This window comes from Cyclopterus lumpus, chromosome 19 (genome assembly GCF_009769545.1).
Source record: "Cyclopterus lumpus isolate fCycLum1 chromosome 19, fCycLum1.pri, whole genome shotgun sequence".
NCBI lineage: Eukaryota > Metazoa > Chordata > Actinopteri > Perciformes > Cyclopteridae > Cyclopterus > Cyclopterus lumpus.
In genome coordinates this window covers 11,198,817-11,225,194 of record NC_046984.1, presented here as the reverse complement: position 1 = coordinate 11,225,194, position 26,378 = coordinate 11,198,817, and the positions used below count along the sequence as shown (strand labels likewise).

At 39.9% G+C, this 26,378-nt stretch overlaps 2 protein-coding genes across 3 annotated transcripts; both read left to right on the top strand.

Moving 5' to 3' along the window:
* The first annotated feature begins 506 nt into the window (after positions 1-506).
* Positions 507-7,130, top strand: LOC117748316 (dnaJ homolog subfamily C member 7-like). 2 transcript variants are annotated; one of them, XM_034557925.1, is made up of 14 exons: positions 507-660; positions 2,081-2,169; positions 2,446-2,570; positions 2,731-2,844; positions 2,973-3,047; positions 3,558-3,676; positions 3,835-3,988; positions 4,505-4,669; positions 4,815-4,906; positions 4,993-5,066; positions 5,174-5,320; positions 5,409-5,564; positions 6,187-6,312; positions 6,423-7,130. In XM_034557925.1, the coding sequence occupies exons 1-14, from the start codon at positions 590-592 to the stop codon at positions 6,458-6,460; spliced, it is 1,545 nt and encodes a 514-aa protein (XP_034413816.1). In that variant the 5' UTR covers positions 507-589; the 3' UTR covers positions 6,461-7,130. The 2 variants fall into 2 exon arrangements, with proteins under 2 accessions (XP_034413816.1, XP_034413817.1); XM_034557926.1 differs by having other exon boundaries at positions 546-660; positions 6,187-6,282.
* Positions 7,131-8,673: 1,543 nt separating this feature from the next.
* aclyb (ATP citrate lyase b) lies at positions 8,674-25,871 on the top strand. The gene is given in 32 exon segments (XM_034558440.1): positions 8,674-8,817; positions 11,497-11,678; positions 12,226-12,348; positions 13,509-13,589; positions 13,922-14,109; positions 14,711-14,790; positions 15,117-15,247; positions 15,402-15,520; positions 15,773-15,909; positions 16,132-16,193; positions 16,493-16,610; positions 16,843-16,997; positions 17,668-17,761; positions 20,297-20,438; positions 20,824-20,914; positions 20,916-20,993; positions 21,107-21,212; positions 21,316-21,511; positions 21,668-21,749; positions 21,891-21,918; positions 21,921-21,950; positions 21,953-21,999; positions 22,106-22,233; positions 22,327-22,420; positions 22,884-22,892; positions 22,894-23,039; positions 23,130-23,280; positions 23,455-23,598; positions 23,823-23,936; positions 24,137-24,219; positions 24,466-24,542; positions 24,624-25,871. Coding segments are annotated over 31 exon segments (3,288 nt in total). The 5' UTR covers positions 8,674-8,817; positions 11,497-11,519; the 3' UTR covers positions 24,719-25,871.
* The last annotated feature ends 507 nt before the right edge of the window (positions 25,872-26,378 follow it).

Genomic DNA, 26,378 nt, shown 5'->3' with positions numbered 1-26,378 from the left:
CTGCCTTCTTTGACTCATGTTCAATTGTAAGTAGATCATTGTAGGAGGAGAACAACGGATTTATTTATGGTTTTTTGTCACTGAAAAACATGCAACGTGTGTTTTTTTGAAGCTATTAATATGGACATTAGCCTAAAGATATAGACAATTCGCAAGAGCATGTCCAATTGTTCATTTGCACATCACTTTGGCCTGTAAGTTCATGATTTAAAGAACACATTAATCAAATACTCTTTTTAGTTTAGGTATGCATAAATGCCTAAAAAAGAGGGTTCGTTTTTAAAAGGTTAAAGCAGCAGCACATTTTTAGTCATTTTGTGTAACGTTTTTGAATGCTAATGTTTGAATTTAAAAAAAGCCTCATATCGTATTACATCTAATTCAAATATTTTAGATACAAGCCCTGCTTTGGGAATGTTATATTTAAATATGTCATATTTTGCAACGTTTTAATTCTTCTTTTTTTTGTCTGGCCTAGTTTCTCATGACCTCAAAATAGCAGAAGAAGAAGAAGAAGAAAAAAAAAAGAACCTATCGCCGATTAGTTCCCGGAAATGACGTCGGTTCGTGTTCGTCCTTTCCAGAAAAAATGGCAGCTGTTGACATCGACGTGCCGGTGGACACAGAAGCTCAAATCCGCAATCCGGACGACATGGATCGGTAATCATAAAATGTCCCGCTGGGTTTTGTTTCGCTGCGTGTATGATGTGAGAATACCTCGGGATTCACTGACTGGACTCAACCGCCGTCAGCTGACAAGGATCCGTGACAACGGCGCGATGAGCCCGGAGACGAGCTAACCGGGCTAGCCTTCCGGGGGAGAAACGGCGAATTTAGAGTCCGCTAAATCATTTATTTAATTGTGTTTTTATTTATAGATGGCAGGCGTGGGTGTTTCTTGTGGTGTCGATGGTTCACTTTAGACCGCGCGTGTTGTGTTCTTCAAAGTCACTTCCCTTCGTTCGTCAAGAGAGGCTCGCTGAGCTCATCAGCGTGTCTTCACCGGGGTCTCGAGACACGCTCGGCTAACGGACCGCTAGCTTCGTCCAACAACCAGTGTGTTTGGAGTCTCGTTGGTTCATCGTCCCGTTTGGACACTTTTTTAAAAAAATCTAAACGCGAGGAATAAAGTATTAGTTAGTGCGGTCTGTTGCTGGACAGTTAAAATGTCCCCTTTCTAGAAAGTTCCACGAGAGGCTGAAGGACAGAATGAATTCACCTTTGCTTTTCTTGGACCATCAGATAAAGTTGCATGTCATTATCTAACTTTTTTATAAATTCACGAAACATCTAAAAACGTTTTCAGTTATTTAAATTGAATGGTTGTGATTCGGGTTTAGCTCGTATGTTTAATATTTGTGTGGTGTCCTATAACATAAATCAGCTGTGTTACATAAGTAACGTAAACGACGTTGTTTGAGATTTAAATAATCCAAAGTACCAGATTGAGTGAGTTTATGCCAATGTAGCAACAATGAGTCTGTGTTCAGGAAGATTAATCAAGTAAATACTCTGCAGGTATCACAGTTAGCATCAAGTATTTTAGAATTGGTTTGATAACTAAAATTAAACTTTAGGACCAACATTTTAGTAGCTAAAGTGGCTCCCTAAGCCTGGATATTGGTGACAATATCGTACTATTTTCTAACATAAATCTGAAATTATATTTTGGTAATCCTGAAATAGAGGGGACCTATTTTCAACAAATTGAGCTGTTCAATATTTCCAAATGACAATGATCTATTAGGCTTCTCGTACAAATGTCTCTTTGCTGGTGCCTTTTGTCGTTATTGTGTTTATTTGAACGTGTGTGACATTCAAAGTAACTACTGTAGTTTCCTTATTCACGACTTACACCTGAGCTGTTTAATTGATTTAACAAGCCAGCAGCATGTGACATTTACATATGTTGATTGGAATACTCAGTTTTGACTGTCATCTCGACTTGTGGAGGGCTTTGATTGGTTTACTGATTTATTGATTACAATTTTTTAAAAACTTATTTATCTTCTAATTACTGAAATCTTGGTAAAGCATCTGTTTCACCCTGGCGTTTCTTTGTTTTTTTCTCTTTCCGCAGTGAGGCTGAAGTTTTCAAAGAGCAAGGAAATGCATTCTACAGCCAGAAAGATTACTCTGAGGCTTTCAACTTTTACACTAAGGCCATAGGTGAGATTACCACTAATTACTCTCAACCTGTAGACCAATCTTTGTGCATATTTTTTTCTGTATGAAAAGATGGTCTCTTCTTGTCACACCTCTCCCAGCAAATCAGCAAAACAAATAACAGCGAATTTCTATTAACAATTGAGTCAAGACATGCTCCCTAAATGTACCTAAAAACTTTATCGGACCATCTTGACTTATGCCGTTTGTATGGATAACTGCAGTATTTATTTGTAGTCTGTACCCACACATCGGCTTTTTTCTTTCTTTTATCTTAAGATGTAAGCCCCAAAAATGCCAGTTATTATGGCAACAGGGCAGCCACCCTCATGATGCTCTTTCGCTTTCGAGAGGCCCTAGAAGATTCCCAGCAGGCTGTGCGGCTGGATGAATATTTCATGAAGGTCGGTTTGAACATCATCTTCATTCTCATCATTGCCCGCCACTTATTGTCTTAAACCCGCCAGCTGATCTTGCAGAAGAGCGCATAGCATGTAACAGTTTTTTGTGTGAGTTTTTTTGTACATAGTCCTAAGAAGGAAATGTGCTCCTCCTGTCCCACAGGGTCATCTACGTGAGGGGAAATGCCACTTGACGTTGGGAAATGCCATGGCGGCTAATCGCTGCTTTCAGAAGGTTTTGGAGCTGGAGCCCAGCAACAGAGAGGCCCAGCAAGAGGTGGGGATTCCCTGAACCTTTCACAATTTATTTAATGTAATTAACTGTATTAGAGTGCCTTGAAGTCTGAATCATGCAACTCAAGCTGGCCTGTTACCATTTTAAAGATTTTTGTTGTTATATTTTAGAATAAGACTGCAGCAACTCTACTGGAGTACGAGAGAATGGCGGACATTGGCTTTGAAAAACGGGATTTCAGAACGGTACATTGCACCCTTTCTCTTCTTTTACCAAACTCTTAAACAACACATATTTGTCATGTGATCAGTTGTTGATTAGTTGTTCGTACAAGCAACATCTAATGTAATTTATCAATATGCTTTGGTTTGTAATAAGCATCAGATTTAAGCTCTATTTGACACTTTTTTTTAAGTTAGCATCCTATTTACATACACTTGTTTGACTGAGAATTCAATATTTTTTACAATGAATAATAATAAAATGATTTATTAAATTAATATATAGCTGTCGCTTTATACTTTAGAGACACTGTATACACTTTCATTTTGATTTTATTTTTTACATTTCCTTTTATTTAAATTCTTAAGTGTAATATGCCCTGCTATTTTATTGTATTGTATATTTCTAAAAAATGTTTTTCAGCTGCGTCAAGAAATGTCCCCCTGGGGATGAATAAAGTGAAATCTAATTTCTTTCATGAATGAATGTGAGGCTAGAGTGTAACAGATGAAGTGTCTCTTGTACTGATCCAGGTGGTGTACTGCATGGACCGGGCCTTAGCTGTGGCTGCTGCCTGCCACCGCTTCAAAATCATCAAGGCCGAGTGTCTGGCTCTGCTGGGCCGCTATCCAGAAGCCCAGTCCGTAGCAAGGTAGGAACAACTGGTGGTAGATTCATGGTGTGTTATAGTTTTGTTACAGCAATGCACATTTTTCTTGAGTACAGAGTTAGTAGCTGTCCAATAAGAAGGATGGATTTAAGTTAACGGCTCCTTCGCAGAAGATCTTTTAACAAAACTTTGTTTTACAGTGATATCTTGCGAATGGATTCCACAAACGCAGACGCACTCTACGTCCGAGGCCTGTGTCTCTACTACGAGGACTGCATCGATAAAGCGGTTCAGTTCTTTGTCCAGGCCCTGCGTATGGCACCCGACCATGAAAAGGCCCGGCTAGCCTGCAGGGTAAGATGATCATATTGTCTAGTTCTTTCTCATTTTATTGGAAGAAGAACTAAACAGACATGTGGTTGTTAAACATTGGTAACTGTGTTGACAGATTTTGTACAGGGATTTTAATTTTGAGCTAGTATTTTTAAATATAACCCAAACTGTGTGCCGGGTGTTGTAATGTTAGACATGTATGCACAAAAAAATATTAGCAACACGCTCGCAAATAAGGTAACGAAGAAGACTGATGGCAAGTTGACACTGAGGAAAACAATGTTGGGTTTCAAATATATTTAAAAAATGGCTTTCCAAATGTATTTGGAAGGCTAAAACAAATGGACAAAAAACCATATCGCTTCCTACAATTTTTACAGTTTAAATGGCATGACAAGGGAGCTTATCAGAGCAAGCACAGGGTTCGAGACAGGCTGAGATACCGAAAACATCTTTTTTATGGCTCAAATTTCACTGCAAGTGTGAGTAAATGTTTGAAAAAAGACAATATGATAACCTGTTCTCTTCCTAAATCAGAATGCCAAAGCCTTAAAGGCCAAGAAAGAGGAGGGCAACCAGGCATTTAAGAACTGCAACTATGACGCCGCCTACCAGCTGTATACTGAGGCCCTGACGATAGACCCCAACAACATCAAGACTAACGCTAAACTCTACTGCAACAGAGCCACAGCAGGAGCAAAGGTAAAAGTCAAAATCGGCACATTACCAGTCGGAGGCATTTGATCATTTATGCCGTCTTGGCTTCAAAATGGCAATCGTGCATAGTGCTTGTGCTTTTCTAGCTCTTTAATCGGTTCACTGTCGTTTACTGCTTCCCCATCAATAGCTGAAGAAACTGAATGAAGCCATTGATGACTGCACCAGTGCAATCAAACTAGATGACACTTACATCAAGGCCTACTTAAGAAGAGCTCAATGGTATGCTACAAGTCAATGAGTTCATTTCTTCCTAATTTGTGTGTTCAGCACCGAGCGGTTTTCGAGTGACTTTGTCTGTTCCATAGTTACATGAACACCGAGCAGTATGAAGAAGCTGTGCGGGACTATGAAAAAGTTTACCAGACGGAAAAAACATCAGGTAAGCCGTCTTTTCTTCTCTTTGCACTTTTCTCTTTGTTTGTCTTTATCCTAACTGATACCTCCAGCTGGCCAGTTTGTTCACACACTCGCGTGTTATTCCTCTAGATCACAAGCATATGCTGAAGACTGCACAGCTGGAGCTGAAGAAGAGCAAGAGGAAAGATTACTACAAGGTGCTGGGGATCGGCAAGACCGCCACCGAGGACGAGATCAAAAAAGCCTACCGCAAACGGGCCCTCATGCATCACCCAGGTAGACCTCTTGGTCTTCTTCCAGACATGTAACCACCTTTTGATTACATATGATGGTTATTTATCTAAATTGTATTATGGTCTTGCAGACCGTCATAGTGCAGCAACTCCAGAGGTACAGAAGGAGGAGGAGAAGAAGTTCAAGGAGGTCGGCGAGGCCTTCACTGTGCTCTCCGACCCGAAGAAAAAGATGCGCTACGACAGTGGACATGATTTGGATGATGAAAGCTCCTTCGATGGCGGAGGTAAATGCTTCAAGTTTTTTCTGTTCTTTGGCCAGATTTACTTTCAACCGGCAGATCATCAGTGGGATGAAAGAACATGTTACACTTCTTTTTTACAGGAATACATTTCAAAACATGGTGATATGCTTCTTTAGAAAGTCAACTATTGGGTGCTTTTAAAGAATACAAACTACTCTTCATTGATGACTGAATAGACCTTTTTCACAGCAGACATTTTTGACTTATTATTGCAGCAAAAACACAGTTATGAATAATAACTTAAATGGTAGCTGTATTCCGTCATGGTATTCATGTCATCGATGCAGAGTTTATAGCCAGAGGTTTTGCACTGCAAATATTCCAATCAGATCAGTGGTCTGTCTGAAAGAATACATATAACCTATGAGAACAGAAACCTCTATACTTAGTGTGCTTTTAGATGTTAAGCACTACAAGTCAATGAGCCCAAATAATCCAACTGTATCTACCTTTTTGGTGGTCTAGTGGTTCCAGGTTCTCTCTCTGTAGTACGCACACACCGTATTAATGTCGAGTCCAGTATGTCAAATGGCCTGTCTTCCATCTTGTCCTTCTAGTCATGACTAGCTAATCCCAATATATTTGCATTTGCTTTCTCTCCTAGATTTTGATGCAAACAACATCTTCAGGGCTTTCTTTGGCGGCCATGGTGGTGGTGGAGGAGGAGGAGGAGGCGGCGGTGGAGGTGGTGGAGGAGGAGGTGGGGGATTTAGTTTTGATTCCAGTCCAGGTATTTAGACATGCCATTTAGACACAATTTAGTTTATTTAACAACAGGAAAATTGATCAGAAAGTTTATGATATTAACCTACATCTTTTTCCCCCCTTTTCCCCCCCAAGATTCTGGACCTGGAAATTTCTTTTTCCAATTTGGCTAAAGTGAAGGAGCATGCGGGAAAATGCAGCACTGCAGTGGAAAGTTGGACCCATAGTCACCTCCGGATGCTCATACTCCTGAGTGTCTTGCAAAACCTCCCCAATATTCTTTTTAAAGAGGTTTTTGATTATTGCATTCACTCCTAAATTTACTCATAAAAGGTGGGAAGAAAAATTAAGAGACTCTAGTTAAGAATTAACAATGTAAATAAAGAAGTGCTTAAGAAGTCTTTTTTTTTAAGAGGTTTGGATCAGCTGATCAGCATGTCCCTGTTGCCAAAATCAAAATGATATTGGATGAAAAATCTTGTAAAACTGCCTCAACCTTCATAAAGGTGACCAGTACTATGACATGCATTGGACGTTTAAACATCATGGTTGATTAGTTTTAGAAGACATAACATGGCATACGTTTTTATGGTTCTCCTGGGACAGCATGTCTCTCTAGAGCAAGAGTCAATGTACTGTGGATGTTCAATGTCAAAACTGACCTCAGGACAGCCTGTTTAGGACAATGCTGGTCTCTTGCGAGTGTGTGTTCAGGTTTTATTGGCTCATTTGCCAAATATAGAATCGATGTGCAGGGTTTTCGTTTCTTCTCCATGCTGCATTGTATATTTGACTCGAATGTAAAGTGTTTTGTGTCCATAAATTGTTTTCTCCTTCAGTCTTCCCTCGGTCTTTATATTTATTGTACTGTGTATATTCTAACCTGTTTACAGCAGAATGCCAGTGTTCATTGTCTTCCTCCTTTTTTCAGACACATTTCTTTGTTTTCCACGTCATCCTCCTTTTTTTCTCAGATTTTGCAATGTATTTTCTTTCTGAAACAGTCCAAAATCAGCAAACAACACCTACAGATTTCCTTCTCTTTAAAGCACCGACGACACATCTGTCCCACTGTCCCGTTCGACCTCAAGTGGTGCCTTACCGGAATGAATCGACCTAAATCAAAAGCTGCAGAGCTTGTCCTATTTGCAAAAGGCAACAGTTACACTTGTATCGTATGTTTTTGTTTTTGTGCACTTACACAGGACTTTTTCCATATCTGCCCAGTGACAGGAAATGAAATTTGCACGTGAATTCTTTATCCCATCAAACACAAAAGACATCAGCAATCACACCTAGCTGTCACCCAGCCATACTCATGCTCGTTCTGTCAGTCCAGCCCTTCCCCTACTTGTTCCACCTGTTTCAAAGGGGCACTTATAGTAGGTTGGAAGCTTCTATTCATTGTTCTCTCACTGATCTGTGTATCATTTTAAAAACGTGTCACAGTATTAACGATATGCTTTTCTTATTGCGAAAAATAAAGGCTTGTCTTTTACTGTAATGTTGGACTTTTTTTTCTCAAAGTATTTTTATGCTACTTTTATTTACGTTTAAGGACCCATATTCTTTAAAAAAATATATTTTTATAAAGCAAATCTTTGTACACAGAAAATGTGCCTTTAGACGAGCCCTCTGGATTTCCTTACGGTTGTGGTTGTATAGACTATTTCACAGTTTTGAACATAAACTTTCTAAATGTGTCCCATTTTAAACAGGTTGCAGTGTATGTGAATGGCATCGTCCATCTGGAAGTAAATATGGACCCAAGCTGTTCCCTCACAATGCAATTCTGTTGAAAACAGAAATATAGAGGGTTTAAAGAGTTTTTTTGTTTTTTGCATTAAAGCATGTAAACATGTTCTAGGAGAAACCAAAAAATACAAGTATGAACCTGGAAATGTGAATAATATGTCTCCTTTAAGGAGTTCTTCTTCCAACACGGTCTATAGATACCTATAACATAATAGAATATGAAATACAATTAGACAATTACAACAATATAAAGAAAAAAATACATAAAACTCAAAACATTAAAAGCCCAATGCACGTTGGAAATGAAATGGTGTGCTCTCCTTATTAAGAAGTTTTTTTTTTTTAAAGATAAAGAAAACAAATACAATGAATCTACTTGTATTATTGTTTTCACTGTAAACCACTTTTAACTTTGTATTAATTGGTGCAATAAAGAAAAAAGGTTATTATCACAATTTCCTGGAATTGAGGGATGTTATCTTTGACCAGTGCTCAATATAAACGTTGCACTTTTTGTAGTGATTTATTTAAGGTGGATTCTTATTATAAAGCTGTGGGCGTAACTGACATCTGCACGTGACCGCGTGTAAACCAATCAGGCGCCGGGAAACGACGTGTAATCGGTCGCCAGATTATGGTACGACAGGGAAATAGTGAGGTGGCAATTGACAGCAGCGGACCCCGGTACGAGAACAAGTATTGACTCTTTAGCTGCGTCGTCTTTGTCCGAGACGCGGTTCCTTTACTTCGAGAAGGTGCTACTTTCATTGAAAAGGTAACCATTTGTGCCAAATGATATATATATATATATATTATTTATTTATTTTTAACTCCAAGCTATGTTAGCTTCTCCGGGTCACCCCGTTAGCGGCTGTTTGCAGCACTGTGAGGCTACAGCTGTTAGCCAGGCAGGACTTCCAGGTTAGCCGAGGCAGTGAAAACTGCAGCTACTGTCATCTTGCCAGAGTTTCCTACATCTCTTTCCTTAGCTAGCTAGCTGTTCACCTTGCAATCATAGTTTGAGTAGATACAACTGCCTCATCACTCGCCTGGGGGTGAAAGCAGAGCTGGTATTGTTCACAAACGCAGGCTAACTTAAACCTGCAGCATCTCTGCCCTGGCAACATTGTTATTTCCCGTGATATCTCACTCCGTAGGTTTCGCCAAACCTACACTAGCATCTGTCCTTCCCTATGAAGGTGTACCTTATTTACGAGCAGCGAGCCGAGTCAACGTATTTATTAAACTTGCGTGGCTAACAAGTGGAGTGGGTGTGGTAGCTTGGTTTACTTGCAACATGACGGCGGGTTGAATCGGGAAAAGTGATGCTCAGAGCACGGCCAAGCTCATCCAACAGTAGCTGTGTCTGAAGCAGTGCGCCCCTTTCTGGCCCCTGCGATGCTGCTACCTCCAAATCCAGCTTCCTCCGTGTCCGGAGCCTGTAGAGTGACACATATTTTACGGCTAGATGGCTTCAAACAATGGACATGACCCACGGATTATGGCTGGCTAAATACTGGGACATCTGGCTCTGAAAGCATGACAGGAGAGCTTGCTAAGCTAAATCCTAGCCAGGGTTAGAAGTCACACACATCTTACAGATTGACTTTCTGTGTTAAGGTGCTGCAGCGGATGCAGAAACTGTTGTCATAAAGCCATTCCTAGTATTTCAGAAGCTGTAATAAATCCCCCTTAAACTGTTATCAGTTGCACAAAGGCAGAGGATATAGGATGTATGTTATCAAGGCTACCTGTATATCTTGGCTGTTAATTTGTTTGTAGGGCTGGTGGTAAAAGTAGTTCCTGGACCTGTTGGGGCTGTTCCACACACTGATACCATAGTTGTGTGCTTTTATGTTGGGCTCAGCAGGTTAGACGACATGTATGTTTGAAACAGGACTGTCAAGACTGTCGGTGGAACTTCTTTTCTTTGTCTGGGATCTTCTCATCCTTCACACCTTTCCACAAATACACACAGTGTTGTGAAGGCAGATATATTATAGCGGTATGAGAGTTTCTTGTCAGTGTTCATGGATCATATCTGATTAAACGGGACTGCTGAAATGCAAACATGCCTCCGAATTTGGCCTTGGTTTGTGCTTATCTTTTTTGCCCTGATGTCTCATGGTGATTGTGATATTATTAGGGTATCACAATGATTGTGTTTATTTTGTCAGTGGCTGTCTCCATGTTGCTTATAGATACAGATACTCAAATACTCTCTTTACAGCAATATACAAATAATAACTATTGTTGCACCTTGGAAGCTGGAAACGGAAGATTATCATTATTGTTTGTGTGGCAAATGATTGAAACAAGTAATCAATATTGGCAGATCAATGTTCAGATGATCAACTAAGCATTTGTGCTCTAGCTGCATCTTTGCTTTGAATACTGAGATGGGGCTTAGTTTTTCCTTTCTGTTTTCCCCTTTTTTCTTATATCGCCTTCAATGGCTGGTTTGTTGATTTTAACATTTAATACCTTTTCTGCTTTGACACTCAGTGAGAGAACACCAATCTCTTGCTCAGTTGGTAAACGTAAAACAATACGTAGAAGGTACAGAAATATTTTTTCTTCGAAGAGAACTGAGCTGTCAATACGAGAACCCTAAAACTCAGCAGTGTTTATGTTTAATCTCGTCTTTCTCTATTAGTCTGCCTTGTTAACCTGACACTATGTATGCACACTACTAATACAATTGGCAGAGATGTGCTATGTTGACTTGGTAAACTGTATTATGTCGAAAGGATATAAGTTCATGGCATTTTTAAGATGAACTCATTTTCAGAAATTCTAAGTTATGATGCATCAGTAGATCCTGGACCATAACTGTCCCTAGCTCCCCTTTTTATAAAGACAAATATTATTTATATTTTAGCAGCTGCTTTTATTGCCAGTTGATAGGATAGATATGTGGCAGCAGATAGGGAATACTTTTACAGTTTGGAGCAAAGGATTTTGTCACTGCACGATCACATATGTAAACCGTTAGATAAAGGCTATTTAGACTGTCTTTGTAAAACATCACTGTGTTACTGGGTCATGTGGTTATTGATTTAATGTGCTATACTGGTCGTTGAAGTGTCCCACATATGTGCACAAAACCTGGATTTATTTTGCTGGATTTTAGATTTTTCAAAAGTAATACCTATTTTAGGTTGAACATCATGATTTACTTTGCCTGTGGCTCCTTGGTGCTCAAAAAGGCAACTATAATTACTTTTTTTGTTTTATCCAGGATACACATGTGATGATGTCGTAACTCTGTGAAATAAACCGTTGGTCTCTCTCTCTCTCTCTCTCTCTCTCTCTCTCTCTCTCCTCTCTCTCTCTCTCTCTCTCTCTCTCTCCTCTCTCTCTCCTCTCTCTCCTCTCTCTCTCTTCTCTCCTCCTCTCTCTCTCTCTCTCTCTCTCTCTCTCTCTCTCCTCTCTCTCTCTCTCTCTGAAAAAGGTTCTGTGTTTACTGGCGCTGCCATGTCGGCGAAAGCCATCTCAGAGCAGACGGGAAAAGAGTTCTTGTATAAGTATATCTGCACCTCAGCGGCCGTGCAGAACCGCTTCCGCTATGCCAGTGTCACTGCTGAGACCGACTGGGAGCGCCTCACACAGGAGCATCCATGGCTGCTGACAGAGGTGAGGCAGCTGGGACAGATTCCACAGGTTTCCGGTTGCATTCTTCTCGGCTGGCAAAAGAATATTGAAGTCATGAGGTTGATCATGTTCTGTCTATCACTGTAACTCTGTGTACATGATTTGCAGGACATAATGTCATTACCATCACAGTGGCTTGTGACTGTGCATTTAGATGCATCGAGGGACTGTTACGAGTTTGTGTGGACATGGTGGAAGAAATTAGAGCAAGGCTTATGTATTTATATTATACACCAACACCTATTATGAGCATAAGCAGATGCCAAATATCTCTGAGGCTGAGTTAATAAATGGATACAGAGTGTTATAACCATCGTTGTATGTATGTGTTTGTAATTTAAAGAAAAATGTACAAGTGAGTATTACTTGCACACGGAGAGCCTGTCATATTATTCGTAATGGGGAAATATTTGTTACCAGTATCATATTTTAGCATGGTATCAATTCTGTTTGTCACACTGGTATTGATGCAAATCTGTGGCCTCTGTTTAATATTGGGCGGATCTGTCTTCCACGTTCTTCCCCTTAGCGGCTGGTGGTAAAGCCAGATCAACTAATCAAACGGCGTGGTAAGCTCGGACTGGTGGGCATCAACCTGGACCTGCAGGGTGTCCGAGAGTGGTTTAAAGCCCGCCTCATGAAAGAAACCACTGTGAGTTGTTTGTCTGTCTGTCTTGCCTTTACAGTCAGCCTTTTGTGAACTACCAACTATTCTGTGTCTGTATCCGCCATTCAAAATATCATTTAATTTGCTTAGAATATGCTCAAATAAATAACCAGCATTCACTTTGCCAGTGTACTAACTCACCAAGAACATTTTTTAATAATTGCTAAGCTTTTAAACATGTTATTTATTTGTTTCTAGATATTTTGTTTTATCCCATGATGGACATTTTGGACATCACTACAGACACAGACAACATGAATATGCATCTTAGATATGTTTAGCACACGGTCCCTGCCATTGGGATTTTACTAACTAATTATGTCGTAAATGAAGATGACAATACTGTCTAACAGAAATTTATTGTTTTTATATGTTCATGATCCGAAGATGCCAGTCTGGTATTTTGACGAATGTTCCCTGATAGCTTGTGACGAAAGAAAATGTGCATATCTCTGCTCATTCGGGCTCGCTCCTCACTTCAAGAGTCTCACGTTGTCCAACGGGTTGAAGGCCGATGTCATTCTATTTGACGAAATTATTGACCACTATTTATAGTCCAGACAGATGGATTTGCACGTAAGGGATAATAGTTTGATTTAAAAGAATAAACATGTATAGACTATAAATGTTTATTCTTTTAATCAAACTATTTTCTTTCATTTAAGGTATACTGTGAGTTTTGGAATTCTCATTGTTAGTTTAAATACCACATGTTCTCACTTGTTCATTTATACACTGAGATTTCACAAAATGTTTGGTAATGGAAATTTGGTTTAAAGTCATGGAAATCCATTGGTCAAAATGTGTATGAACCCTGCTAGGTCAAAGGTTATATAATGCCAGTGGAGGAGGGTGATCTATTTTGGTCCACCATACATACAAACATGAAGTGCAGAACTGGCTCCTGCCATACATTTAAGAGCTGGCCATGCCAATAGTTGTTGCTTTTTTTTTTTACTGTCATGTCAATTTTCAAAGAACCATAAATATTATTATTATTATTATTAATAATATAATTTGCCATTCAGGTAAAGATGGCAAGCATTGTAAATTAAACCTGGGAGCAGAATGCAATGTACCTACCTCTACTACTCTATAACTAGGTCAGACTAACATGCTTGTGATTTGTGTTTGGACTTGAATAGGTAGGAAAGGCAACGGGGGTGCTGAAGAACTTCCTCATTGAGCCATTTGTTGAAACACTCACAGGTAATTAATGTCAGCTAGTTTCATCGCTTGTGTGTCGTCATTCTACATCATGTCTATGTTTGAAAGCATTTTTAGTTTGGTTGAGTCTCAGTTGTAGTATAGGTAAGAAACTGACGACCGACTGGTGGTTGTGATTTGTTTGTCACTTGTTGTGAAACAAATATGCCCATGTGAAGGTCAGTTTTCTTAAAATAAGGAACTGAATGTTCTGGATGTTGTTCAAACAAACCTGTCAGAATTTTATAAATAAGTGAAGATGCACGCTCTGCTGTTTGCAAACTAAATGTGTGAACATGTGTTAATGTATATCCTTGTGTTGGCACTAACGCACTTCTGGTCCACCCAGGAGGAGGAGTTTTATGTGTGTATTTATGCTACACGGGAAGGCGACCATGTGCTTTTCCACCACGAGGGGGGAGTGGACGTGGGTGATGTGGACGCTAAGGCCCAGAGGCTGTTGGTTGCAGTGGATGAGAAGCTGAGTGAGGAGCAAGTCACGGAGAAGCTCCTCCTCCACATTCCTGATGAAAAGAAAGAGTACGGACACGTCCTTTTTTAAATGTATTAGTTTTTATCCACACAGAAAGATCTACAGCAGTAAACTTCACCTTACTCTACGTCTCCTCGGAGAAACTTTGAGAAGAAGTGCTCCCCCTCATGCGGTTATTGTAACTACACCGCGTTAACCAGACATGTTATATCATCATATATAGTTATTGTCCCACATGTCACTGAGTAGAAAACCTGGTTTTAGTTTGTTACTGTTAACAATGTTTGTGTGCCAATGAATCAAAGAGCCTCTTTATCGTCAGTGTAGTTTGTCTTTTGCTGTTTTACTGCGACCTTGAACAGTGTTTTTAGATTTTTCTTTCTTTTTCCCTTTTAACAAATACCATCCCCAGGGTGCAGAGCACATGCTGATCTCCCTTTTTATGCTGCACAACATTTCTATTTCACTAGTTTCTCACAAGCTCAACCCTTGGAGAACTAATTGTGATCAACTGTCTATAAGTCTGATATTTCCTGGCAACAACATATGTTATTTTGTGTTTATTTTGCATATGGAAAGCAAGCACTGGTCTTACACACGCTTTATTGTGTGCTGATTTTAATAAACTGTTTGTTTTTCTTCTTAAAGAGTCTTGGCCAGTTTTATAGTTGGCCTCTTCAACTTGTATGAGGACCTCTACTTCACCTATCTTGAGATCAACCCCATAGGTATGTTTTTATAACTTCAGACACATGCATCTCACTGGTGCATATTCATTTCTACTTTATGACTCTCAGAAGCAGATCCAGTGTTATTCTTCTCTTGGGAATATAGGAAGTATTTTATTACTATAAAGTCAAGAGAATGAATTGAGTACTTTGAGGGTATGCATTATTTATTTATGGGAGCAAGTTACTAATGTGTGCACTAATGTTTTACATAATCTTCTCGAACAGAATGCCTGATTAAATAAAAATGAAATAGAAATATTTGTTTGAGGAAAACATTAAAAAGTTGAATCAATGGATAACGCAACTTTTATTCTCTTAACCAGTCGTCACCAAAGATGGAGTGTACGTCCTCGACATGGCAGCCAAGATTGATGCCACAGCAGATTACATCTGCAAGGCTAAATGGGGTGATGTGGAGTTTCCACCACCCTTTGGCAGAGAAGCATATCCAGAGGTGAGATCAAGTACAATAAAACAGCTGTTTATGTATGTGCGTATAAAATGACACTGTAATCCTACATTGACATTAATCAGCAACTAAATAAGTAGCTTGAATCTTGGTTTGTGCTGCCACCCTTGGCCTTATTCCCACCATGTGTCTATTGTAGGAGGCGTACATAGCTGATCTGGATGCAAAGAGTGGTGCGAGTCTTAAGCTGACCCTGCTGAACCCTCGTGGCAGGATCTGGACCATGGTGGCTGGAGGAGGGGCTTCAGTAGTCTATAGGTAGGGTTTATATCAAACATTTGTAGCTAACAGAAGCTACTCAAAGTGCTTCACTGGATGCAAGACATACTCTATATTTCAGATGTTTACTGTATATAATCAAAATATTTATAATTCTTAATAAGATATAGGCTTTGTGACTTTTGTTAGACTTCAAGTAAACACACAATGTGTTTGGATGAGTTGATTTAAAACTAAAAGTACCAACTAGAATCAGGACGCAGTACTTAACTGTTTACCTTCACTCTTTAGCGACACCATCTGTGACCTCGGCGGGGTGGATGAACTGGCAAACTATGGCGAGTACTCTGGCGCCCCCAGTGAACAGCAGACCTACGACTACGCTAAAACCATCCTCTCTCTCATGACTAGGGAGAAACATACACAAGGTTGGTACAGCCGGCACTTCGTTTCGGGCTTGTTTGCACAAACTAGCTAAATGGAAACCAGTGTCGGATCATTCCTCCGCGATGTGACCTGCTTGCTCTCCTTTAGTGTGTCTGTTGCCAGCAATAGACTTCATGGCTGTCACCAAACTGTTACTTAGGTGTCCCATTTCAGTCAGAAATATATTTATAACATAACAACTCTCCTCTCTCTGTATCATGCAGGAAAAGTGCTGATCATCGGAGGAAGTATTGCCAACTTTACCAATGTAGCAGCCACATTCAAGGTAAAACACATTAATGTAATTATCTTAAACACCATGGAAATAAACTATGCCAGGTCTAAATGGTATCACATGCCTTTATAGTGTGATTAAGTCGATGAAATTTAGATTCAAATTTTGTTTATAAAAAGGAGAAAAATTAACTTCAAGTCACTATTTTGTTCTTGCTCAAGATATTAAAGTATGTTTTCTTTGTTGAAATAATGGGTGTTTTCAGCCATGCGGCTGACACGCCCATGCATCTATTTCTGAAAACATCACAGACTGAATCACATAGCCGACCTGCCTGTCTCTCTCCTCAGGGCATTGTCAGGGCCATCAAAGACTATCAAGGTCCTCTGAAGGAGCACGAGGTCACCATCTTTGTTCGACGCGGCGGGCCCAACTACCAGGAGGGGCTGAGGGTCATGGGGGAAGTAGGTGAGTGAGATGACGCTAAAGATCTCAAATAAGAGCCCAGTCTGTGAACAGAGTAGAATGACTGGAGTATGTAATTTGTTACTTGGGTAATATTTGTGTATACTACGTGTCAAGCCATTTTCAGGTGATTTCATTGTAATGTTTTGTGTATGCATACCCAGGTGATATGAGTGCATAAAAGCCAAATTCTTAGGAAACAAGTTTAAATTAAGTTGTTTACCTCCTTCTGCAGGGAAGACCACAGGTATCCCTATCCACGTGTTTGGTACCGAGACCCATATGACGGCCATTGTTGGAATGGCTCTGGGTCACCGGCCAATCCCTAACCAGCCCCCAATGGACGCACATACGGCCAACTTCCTCCTGAATGCCAGCAACAGTGCAATGGTATTTTCAGTTACCCACTGAGGGAAAATTAGGATGGTCCTGCAGGTCTTCTGCCTCTCTTTTACACACATTACACATGTCATACTGCTTAAGATGGGCACCACATTTTCATGTGATATAGATCTAGTGACGTTTCAATTGTGAATAGTTCTTGTGAACTGTCCTGTAATCCACTTATCTCGTGTTAATGTTTGAGAGTTAAAGAAAATGATTATTGCTGAATAAATACCTCACTTCAGTTGCATTAAAGTTAGGGATTGCACAAATATATGTAGCTGTTGTTCACATGTTGTAAAAGGCGTTGCATGTTTAACTGCCTTCACTTTTTTGTTATGCAATGTATTAATGCATGTGCAAACACTAAGCTTTTAAAGGTTTAGACTTTGGACATTGTTTGAGTAGCTCTATTGTAAAGCACAACATGAGATATATATATATATATATATATATCCTTTTTTTATTTGTTAACTGCATGTTCTTTTAAACAATGCATACCTTTCAAGGCTTTGTTGACTGGTGATAAACTCATACATGGCATGTGTTTACTCGAGATGTAAAAATATTACTTTTAAAAGGGAAATCGTTAGTTCCATTCTAAAAGTTCTCATTGAAAGCATCTGTGAGGCTTTGAATAATATAAATGTTTGTTTCCGTTTCTTTTCTTTACCAGACTCCAGCTACAACAAGGACCGCTTCATTCTCCGAACCAAGGACATCTAGCGATGTCGACCCGGCCAAAAAGTCTAAAGCAGGTCTTCCAGCAGGTGATTAAGACAGTAGCACTCACCTCACTACTGTATATTATCAGCAACACTCCATATGTACTCACACACTTCTGCTTTTTTTTCATTTCACTTTTCTTTGCGTCCTGAATTTCTGCTTCCCTGCAAATGCTGCGATTCTGCCTTTTTTTAATTTTTATTTTCTCTCCATTTCTCCCACCTCCTCCTATTTTGCTGCACAAACTGTCCACTCACCCTCGTCTTTTTCATGCTCGTTTTTTTTCTAAGACTCTCTTCATTCTATACTGTGGCCTCTGAAGAATATGGTCACAGGCGATTGGAAAGGTAAGTGATAGGTGTGCCATGCCGACACTCCGCTCGCCTGCTCACACACTCTACAATGGTCTGCCTCTTTTTCTTCTTACCCCTCGCCCTCCTAATCTAGAAGTGTGTGTGTGTGTGTGTGTGTGTGTGTGTGTGTGACGCCTTGATTTTGCATTACCTCAGTAGTCCATTTTGAGACATTATATTCTTCATTACATATTTGTATTTTTTCATCTTTGGAATAATTTAAAAACTGTAGACAGAATTGTAGATAATCCACAAATTAAGCATACCAGTTTTCTTTAACGCTAAGACTCATAAATACAAGGATCTTTAAAAGAGATTTGTCATCTTTAGACTGAGTTGTGTGTTGTGCAGGGTTAGTTGTATTATAGTGAATGGAACATTAGTTTTAGAACATCCAGCACAGGCAATGTGGACATATGATTTTAATTGTGTCTTTGACAATACCTTTTTAGATTGCTTTTCACAGATAAGGCATGCTCCTGTAGCAGCTGAGCTTTGCATGGTCTTTCCTCGGTTGTGCTTTTTATGAAGTGTTTTCATAGATGACACACAGTTACACAGAATGAATTGAAGACTGTTCAATGAATAAGAAAAATATGCACTCATTCTTTTCTCTTTTTTTTGGTGCTCATTATGTCACATTTTGTGTTCCGTCCCATGGGGTCACAGAAGCGCAAGCCTCTTCAGGCTGCAGCGGAGGTATGGAAGGGTGTGAAAAACCTTTGTCCACTTCCCCCTGCCTTTCCATTTTTGTGTGTTTGCTGATGTTTCTCCGTAGTATGTCCTCCTTTTTCGCCTTCTTACGGAGGCTTACTCACCTTAAGGAGTGCTGTTTTATGTCTCTGGTTGGAAATGCTTCTTTAATTTATGTTCAAATTGACATAGGCAAATTATCTTGGTACGCCATACAAGTATTGTGAAAATAAATCATGGCGGACGTTTCTTTAATTAAATTGTAAGGATACCTCGAGACAAAACCATGACCCACAGCCAGACGACATCAAACATTTCAACATTTGCTTCCCCTTCAAAACCAGCTTCATGGAGGACTTAAAGTCTTAAGAACCCTGCTGGCTTTCCATCATTCTTTCATAATTTGGCAGGTTTGATTCTCACACGGGTATTAAACTCAAATCTCGGAATATATTCATACATTTTTGCAGTGATTCCTGCAGAAACCCTGTAAAACACGACTCGTCACTTTACAGGCCTCTGTTAAAGAGTGTGTGTGTGTGTATACAGTATATAGGATAGTGCTGGACAATTTATAGCTCTGTGCACAACTTCCTTGGAATCAGATCCCAGAAAACTACAAAAGGCAGTGATTCTGGACAGAGGAGAGACTTGGGAGGACTTGAACAAATGTGTGGCAAGAATGGTGATTAACTTTACAACAAATGCTTCAAAACACATCTTACACTAACATGTTGACTTTCTGGAATTTACACAGAATACTTTTCAGGTTCTTATTTTTTTAGCTGGGTTGCTTCTGTTATCTGGACTTTGTGTTGAAATGTATTTATTTAATTATTAGTCGACAGCTTTGTCAACCACAGTTGAGGCTTGTGTGGTATTCCTGCTTGGTACTGAGCAAGTAAGGGGATGTTTCTAAGAGCACACAGCAATGTTGACAAACATCCAGTAGAAAAGCTTGTATAACTAATTGTCTATCCGAGACAGTCCAACTGTTAGTACCATGTGTGAACGAAATGAGTTTTTCAATCTAACTTAATAAAAGATGTCCCCAATTCCAAATCATTTACCACTACCACTGGTACCATTTTGAAGTTTTAACATTGTGAGACCCCAAATTATTCATTTTTACTGTGTGACCTGGAGGTGGATAAAATAATGGATTGTCATAGTAACTTGGTTACACTTTACCAAGTGTGAGTTGTACACGGTTGAATGAAACGGCAGCATTCATTTGTCAACTAAAGACAGATATCCAGTGCCCAAATTACAATGCAAATCGACATATTCCTAATGCAAGCAAACTGCATCAACAAAGAGAAACATGATCTTCCTTTTTGAAGCAATGTTTGCAAGAGTGAGGAGTTATTTTTTCTACCTCCTGTATCCGTGTCCTCAGAGTGAGTTCTCTCTGCACTCTGCCTGTCACCATCCCCATCCTGCTAACTGCCTGAGCCCTTCCTCTCACATACCTGTGGTCATATTCTTTTCTAGCTCTAACTTGACTCTCTTTCTGCCTTCTTGTTCTTGTAGCCAAACCAACCACACTCTTCAGAAAACAAACCAAGGTCATAGTCTGGGGCATGCAGACACGTGCCGTGCAAGGCATGATGGACTTTGACTACGTATGCTCCCGGGACGAACCCTCTGTGGCAGCCATGGTCTACCCCTTCACGTAGGTTCCCCAAGATCTAAAGTTTGTCTGAACTGAGTGGACTTACAAGACGTGATATTCCACTGATCATCTCTACAGATTGTTTCATTGCAGATATCATGTATCTGTTTTAGTTGTTTTTTTTTAGCACCACTTCCTACAACCCCTGATTCCATCACCCATCTTTAAACTCAACCATTCATTTTGATATTCAGCTTCACATCTGTATAGTTTTGTGATTGTGCTAGCGACTCTATCGCGGTCACACAAATCTGTCCAAGGACATACACACAGAGGAAATATGTTCTCTCCGATGCAAATCAGACTGCTCTTAAGAAGTTGAAAAAACAATGTTTTTTTATGTATACATGTCTAATATTCTACCTCACATTTCTGTGTTGCCCAGTGGGGATCACAAGCAGAAGTTTTACTGGGGCCACAAAGAGATCCTGCTGCCGGTTTATAAGAACATGGCCGATGCCATGAAGAAGCACCCTGCGGGTGGATGTCCTGATTAGCTTTGCTTCACTGCGCTCAGCCTTTGACAGCACTATGGAGGTCATGCAGTACCCACAGGTAGAAATACATAGTGTCAAATAGGTTTACATACAAGCCCATACATCACTGCATTAACTTGTGAGATTCAGAAGGACTGTAAAGTCAACTCACTTATCAAATTGTGTTTTCAGATCCACACCATCGCCATCATAGCTGAGGGCATTCCTGAGGCTCAGACAAGGAAGATAATCAAGAAGGCTGATGAGAAAGGTGTCACTATCATCGGCCCCGCTACGGTATGAAGCCATATATAAGCAACAGAGATTAAAAAAAAAAAAGACGTGTGTGGACTGGATCACATAAGTTCATTTGATAACCCATTATTTTCTGTCTCCCAGGTTTGGTGGCATCAAGCCTGGCTGTTTTAAGATCGGCAACACGGGCGGCATGCTGGACAACATCCTGGCTTCCAAACTTTACCGCCCTGGCAGCGTGGCATACGTGTCGCGCTCCGGGGGCATGTCCAACGAGCTAAACAACATTGTCTCCCGCACAACAGACGGCGTCTATGAAGGTGTTGCCATCGGAGGAGACAGGTACAAGAACTGATGTGCAAATATTTGCTCAGGAGTGAGAGACAGTTGTTCAGTTGAAGCCCGTTGTAAAAATTATTTGTTTGGAGGTAATGTATCTCACAGATGCATATTGTCATCTGACGGACCGTTTAAGCTCTCTCGTTCTTCTTCATCCAGATATCCTGGCTCCACCTTCATGGACCACGTCCTACGTTACCAGGACACTCCAGACGTGAAGATGATAATAGTGCTTGGAGAGGTGGGAAGAAGCTCCAAGACAGTTTACATGTTCTGATTATTATTTAATTGACTTCATATGTATTTAATACAATTCATCTTTGGGCACATCCCCCCCCCCCCATCCCCCATTTGTAACATCTATTTTACTCTGACTACCCAGATTGGAGGCACAGAGGAGTACAAGATCTGCAAGGCATCAGAGAAGGCAGGATAACCAAGCCTGTGTGTGCTGGTGTATTGGAACCTGCGCCACCATGTTCGCTTCAGAGGTTTGGTGGCTTTCTTGTGAAGAAAACCATCTTGCTTTGGATTTTGTTGTAGTGGTTACCATGTAATTCAGAGTTTTTAAGCTCAACCTGTCACTGCTATCTCCAGGTTCAGTTTGGCCATGCAGGAGCTTGTGCCAACCAGGCTTCAGAAACGGCAGTAGCCAAGAACCAGGCTCTGAGGGACGCTGGCGCTTATGTACCAAAGAGCTTTGATGAGCTGGGGGATGTCGTCAAGTGAGAAATTCATCACACAGACCAGAGTTTATCATTAAATTGTTTGTCGGACTTGTTTTTTTTATTGCTTTTGTGAATTCATGGTGAAAACAGGACCGTTTATGATGAACTGGTGGCCAATGGTACCATTATTCCTGCCCAGGAGGTGCCTCCCCCAACAGTGCCTATGGATTACTCTTGGGCCAGGGTAAGAAACATCATCATTACTCTTCAACAGCTTCTGTCTTAGCCACGGAAGAATTAAATGATCGTCACATTTTTTTAGGAATTTAGAGCTCATGATTTCTGTAGCTTAAAACTAGCGGTAACTATCCAGTTAGTAAAAAAATGTTTAGCATAGACACATGACACAAACCAACATAAGGTCAGTTTGTTTATTGCAGAATTGTGGCCCTTGATATTAACTGAGCGGGACACTTAAACAGTTCAAAAATAACTTTAAACTTAAAGTTTTTTTCCTCTGGTGCACAAAACGGGGTTTTCTATTACCTCCAACACATCAGTGGAATTTCTGTACGAGTTTCCTGTTATATATTAGCTGACGTATAAGCTGATACTGACCTCTGCTTCACACTGTACAGACGTTTTCACTCTGTTTATTACCAGTGTGTTAGAACCCATCTTCTGTTTTACTCTCTGATTTCCTCCAGGAGTTGGGTGCTGATCCGTAAGCCGGCCTCATTCATGACCAGCATCTGTGACGAGCGAGGCCAGGAGCTCATCTACGCCGGCATGCCAATCACTGAGGTCTTTAAAGAGGAGATGGGTTTAGGAGGAGTGCTGGGTTTGCTTTGGTTCCAACGCAGGTCAGTGTGAAGACTAGAGGACTGTTGGCTGATTAACTTTATTACAAACATATTTTTCAGTGGAATAAGCTTTGCTGTGTTTTTGTTTAGGTTGCCGCGATATGCCTGCCAGTTCATTGAGATGTGCCTGATGGTGACTGCTGATCACGGGCCTGCCGTCTCTGGTGCACACAACACCATTGTCTGTACTCGTGCTGGCAAGGACCTTATCTCATGCCTCACCTCCGGCCTGCTCACCATCGTCAGTACTGCTCATACGCAAACCCTTCCGTACACTGTGCCACCATCTTTAACCAGACAAAAATTAAACAAACCATAAAACCCATCCACCCATTTTTGTTTTTACTGCCCACTTTGACCATTTGTCTAAAACTATTGTTTCTGTACTGAAATATGATTTGTCCATTAATTCCAGGGGGACCGTTTTGGAGGTGCTCTGGATGCAGCTGCAAAGCAGTTCAGCAAGGCATTTGACAGCGGCATGCTGCCCATGGAGTTTGTCAACAAGATGAAGAAGGATGGCAAGCTGATCATGGGCATCGGACACAGAGTCAAATCAGTAGGCAGTGCTCCTCTTTTCCCACTACCTCAAGTTACATTATTAAGATCCATAGAGGATATGACGTTTTTAGATTATAGTAGACTATTTCTAAATTCATATCTCAATAATTCTTCATTGGATTAGAATGAATATAATTCTTCATTAGATTAGAATGAATATAAAAACATATTTTCAGTTAAGAGCTTTAATTATAAGAAACAAAAGTGTGTCTCTTTTTTCAGATCAACAACCCAGACATGCGGGTGCAGATTCTGAAGGACTTTGTGAAGCAGCATTTCACCTCCACCCAGGTACTCGACTACGCCCTCGACGTAGAGAAGATCACCACCTCCAAGGTACTTGTCACCTCAATTAGCAGGACAAGAGTGAAGTAAAACATGATTCTTTCTCCCCTTAAAAAAGAAAAACCTAATGGTCTTTGACATCTTTGGACTTTTTAACCTTTTCTCATTTTTATGTTCATTCTGGCAAATTAGTTGGCTCAACTAATATTATTCTGACATTTAAATAAATTGATTTACTTTCTTATTTTCAGAAACCCAACCTGATCCTCAATGTAGACGGTTTTATTGGTGTTGCCTTTGTGGACCTGCTCCGGACGTGTGGTGGCTTCACACGGTAACATATTTTATATCATTACAGCTGTGTTTTACTATATTGTCATTTATTGACTGTAAAAATAAACCACAGGAGGAGTTATAGATGTTGATGAATACATTTCTGCATACAAATATGACATGTGTTTATAAACCCTTTATCAAACTGAAAGAATTCAGATGCCAAAGATCCATTGTGTGTTTTCTGTGTTGATAGCAAGCACACTGTCCCCTATTGTTTCTCACATGAATGTTGAACTGGTTCCAGAGACGAGGCTGACGAGTTTGTGGAGATCGGTGCACTAAATGGGATCTTTGTCCTTGGACGTAGTATGGGCTTTATTGGTGAGTGCCACTCAGATGGAGACACCGAGTTTCAAAGTGTTATTAAAACAAGATATCTAACTAGTGTCTGTCTTACATTAGGACATTACCTGGACCAGAAGAGGCTGAAACAGGGTTTGTACCGCCACCCCTGGGATGACATCTCCTATGTGCTTCCTGAACACATGTCCATGTAATCCCCTCATTGCAGAACATACACGCTACCAGATGTGACCGCCTAAATGAGTCAGGCAGCATTACACATCTCACTTGATGTATATGTACTCTCCGGGTACAGTGGCCTTGGGAAAACTTCACAGGGTGATTCTGGGAAATGGAAGTAGTTTTTACTGAAAAAAAGGGGAAGTATATTTTTAGATTTAGTTTTTGAAAAATAATTTAAACTCTGAAGTAACTTATTCAATTTTGACCACAGACCCAAACCAATACAAGTTACAGCAGTTGCAAAAGCATAACATCAATTGGTAGTTGACTCGAAGCACATTTCAAACCGGACTCCTGCGTTACGGAATCTCATTAGGTAACCTGCAGTAACAGCTGGTGTGATGTTTTCTCAAATTCAACAATACAATAACATGTTTTTTATACTACTCACAAAAATGATTTCAGCATTTGCCAGTTTTAGGCCACAAGAAAGTGTGCTTAATTATGTTCCCTGGCTTTTTTAGTATTGCACCTTAGTTTAAAAACAAGAAGATGTCAGTTTTATGTTCCTTCTCAAGATTCACTCCGAATGAGAAGGATTGTTGTCATCAAGATGAACCAAAGTTATGTTTAGGAATTTGTTAAGTTGTTTATTTAAAAAGACAAATCGGTCCAATTGGTTGACATTACAAAGCGTATCTTCAAAAAAACATCAGACAAACAGATTAGACCAATATATGATGATTTTAAGTGTCACTCCAATATTGCATTTCCTTGAACAACCAGACGACGTGGCAGACTAGAGGTTAAAATTCAGCTATTGTACATTAGATGCAATTTTGAGGTATTCAGGTCTTTCACACAAAGTATGAATTGAACTACTTTTGTAAAATGTAGATTTATCAAAAGGGGAAAAACCAAATGTTTCATGAATGAGCACGTTGTGTCTTTGAAAGCATCTTTTGGTGAGTGACCATAAAAACGATTGCACATAATACGAAGAATAATACATCTCTGTAAAATAATTGTCCTACTTTCACTAAAGACTTAACACAAACGCGTTGTAACCAGCCACTGTATGTCCTGCTGTGTTTGATCTTTGTTTTTATTTAACTGTGGGGAAAAATGCTTTTGTTTTTTGTAATATGCTGCAAATGGTATAATAAAGGACTTGTTTTACTTTTTCTTGGCTTAAGTGCATGTCTAAATCTGGTATGTGAAGAAGTGATCTTTGATGTGATGAACGTTATCTACCATACTGAACACCCACCCCCACACACACCTTTCCATCAGCAAACTTCGAAGATTTTCCCCTTTGTAAAATGGTTATGAGAGGTTACTTGAATCCTTGTCTTCTGTTGGGAAATAAAAACGAATGGGGTCTATGATTTGAATAATCGCTTAGGTCAAATGCGCAGAGGGAATATTTCCATTCAAGAAATACTGCAGAAGCTTAAAATGGAAGCAAAGGTCAATATTCTTATTTAATCTACATATGCGTTAGCAACTCGTTTATACTGCAATAACGATAGTGACATGAGACTAAAGTCCAAACGAAAATGAACATTTCTAAAGAAGAATGACGATCTAAAATGTTGAGCCGATAAAACCTAAATAAAACAATAATTGACATGAATGCATGTCTGACCGCTATCGGCTGTTAAACTGACGTTAATCATAAGATGCAACACC

Excerpts from the sequence above, each read along its gene's own strand:
- LOC117748316 (XM_034557925.1), top strand. The coding sequence starts at position 590 with ATGGCAGCTGTTGACATCGACGTGCCGGTGGACACAGAAGCTCAAATC. Across the intron at positions 661-2,080 it reads AATCCGGACGACATGGATCG|TGAGGCTGAAGTTTTCAAAG; the intron begins GTAATCATAAAA and ends CTCTTTCCGCAG. Across the intron at positions 2,170-2,445 it reads CTTTTACACTAAGGCCATAG|ATGTAAGCCCCAAAAATGCC; the intron begins GTGAGATTACCA and ends TTTTATCTTAAG.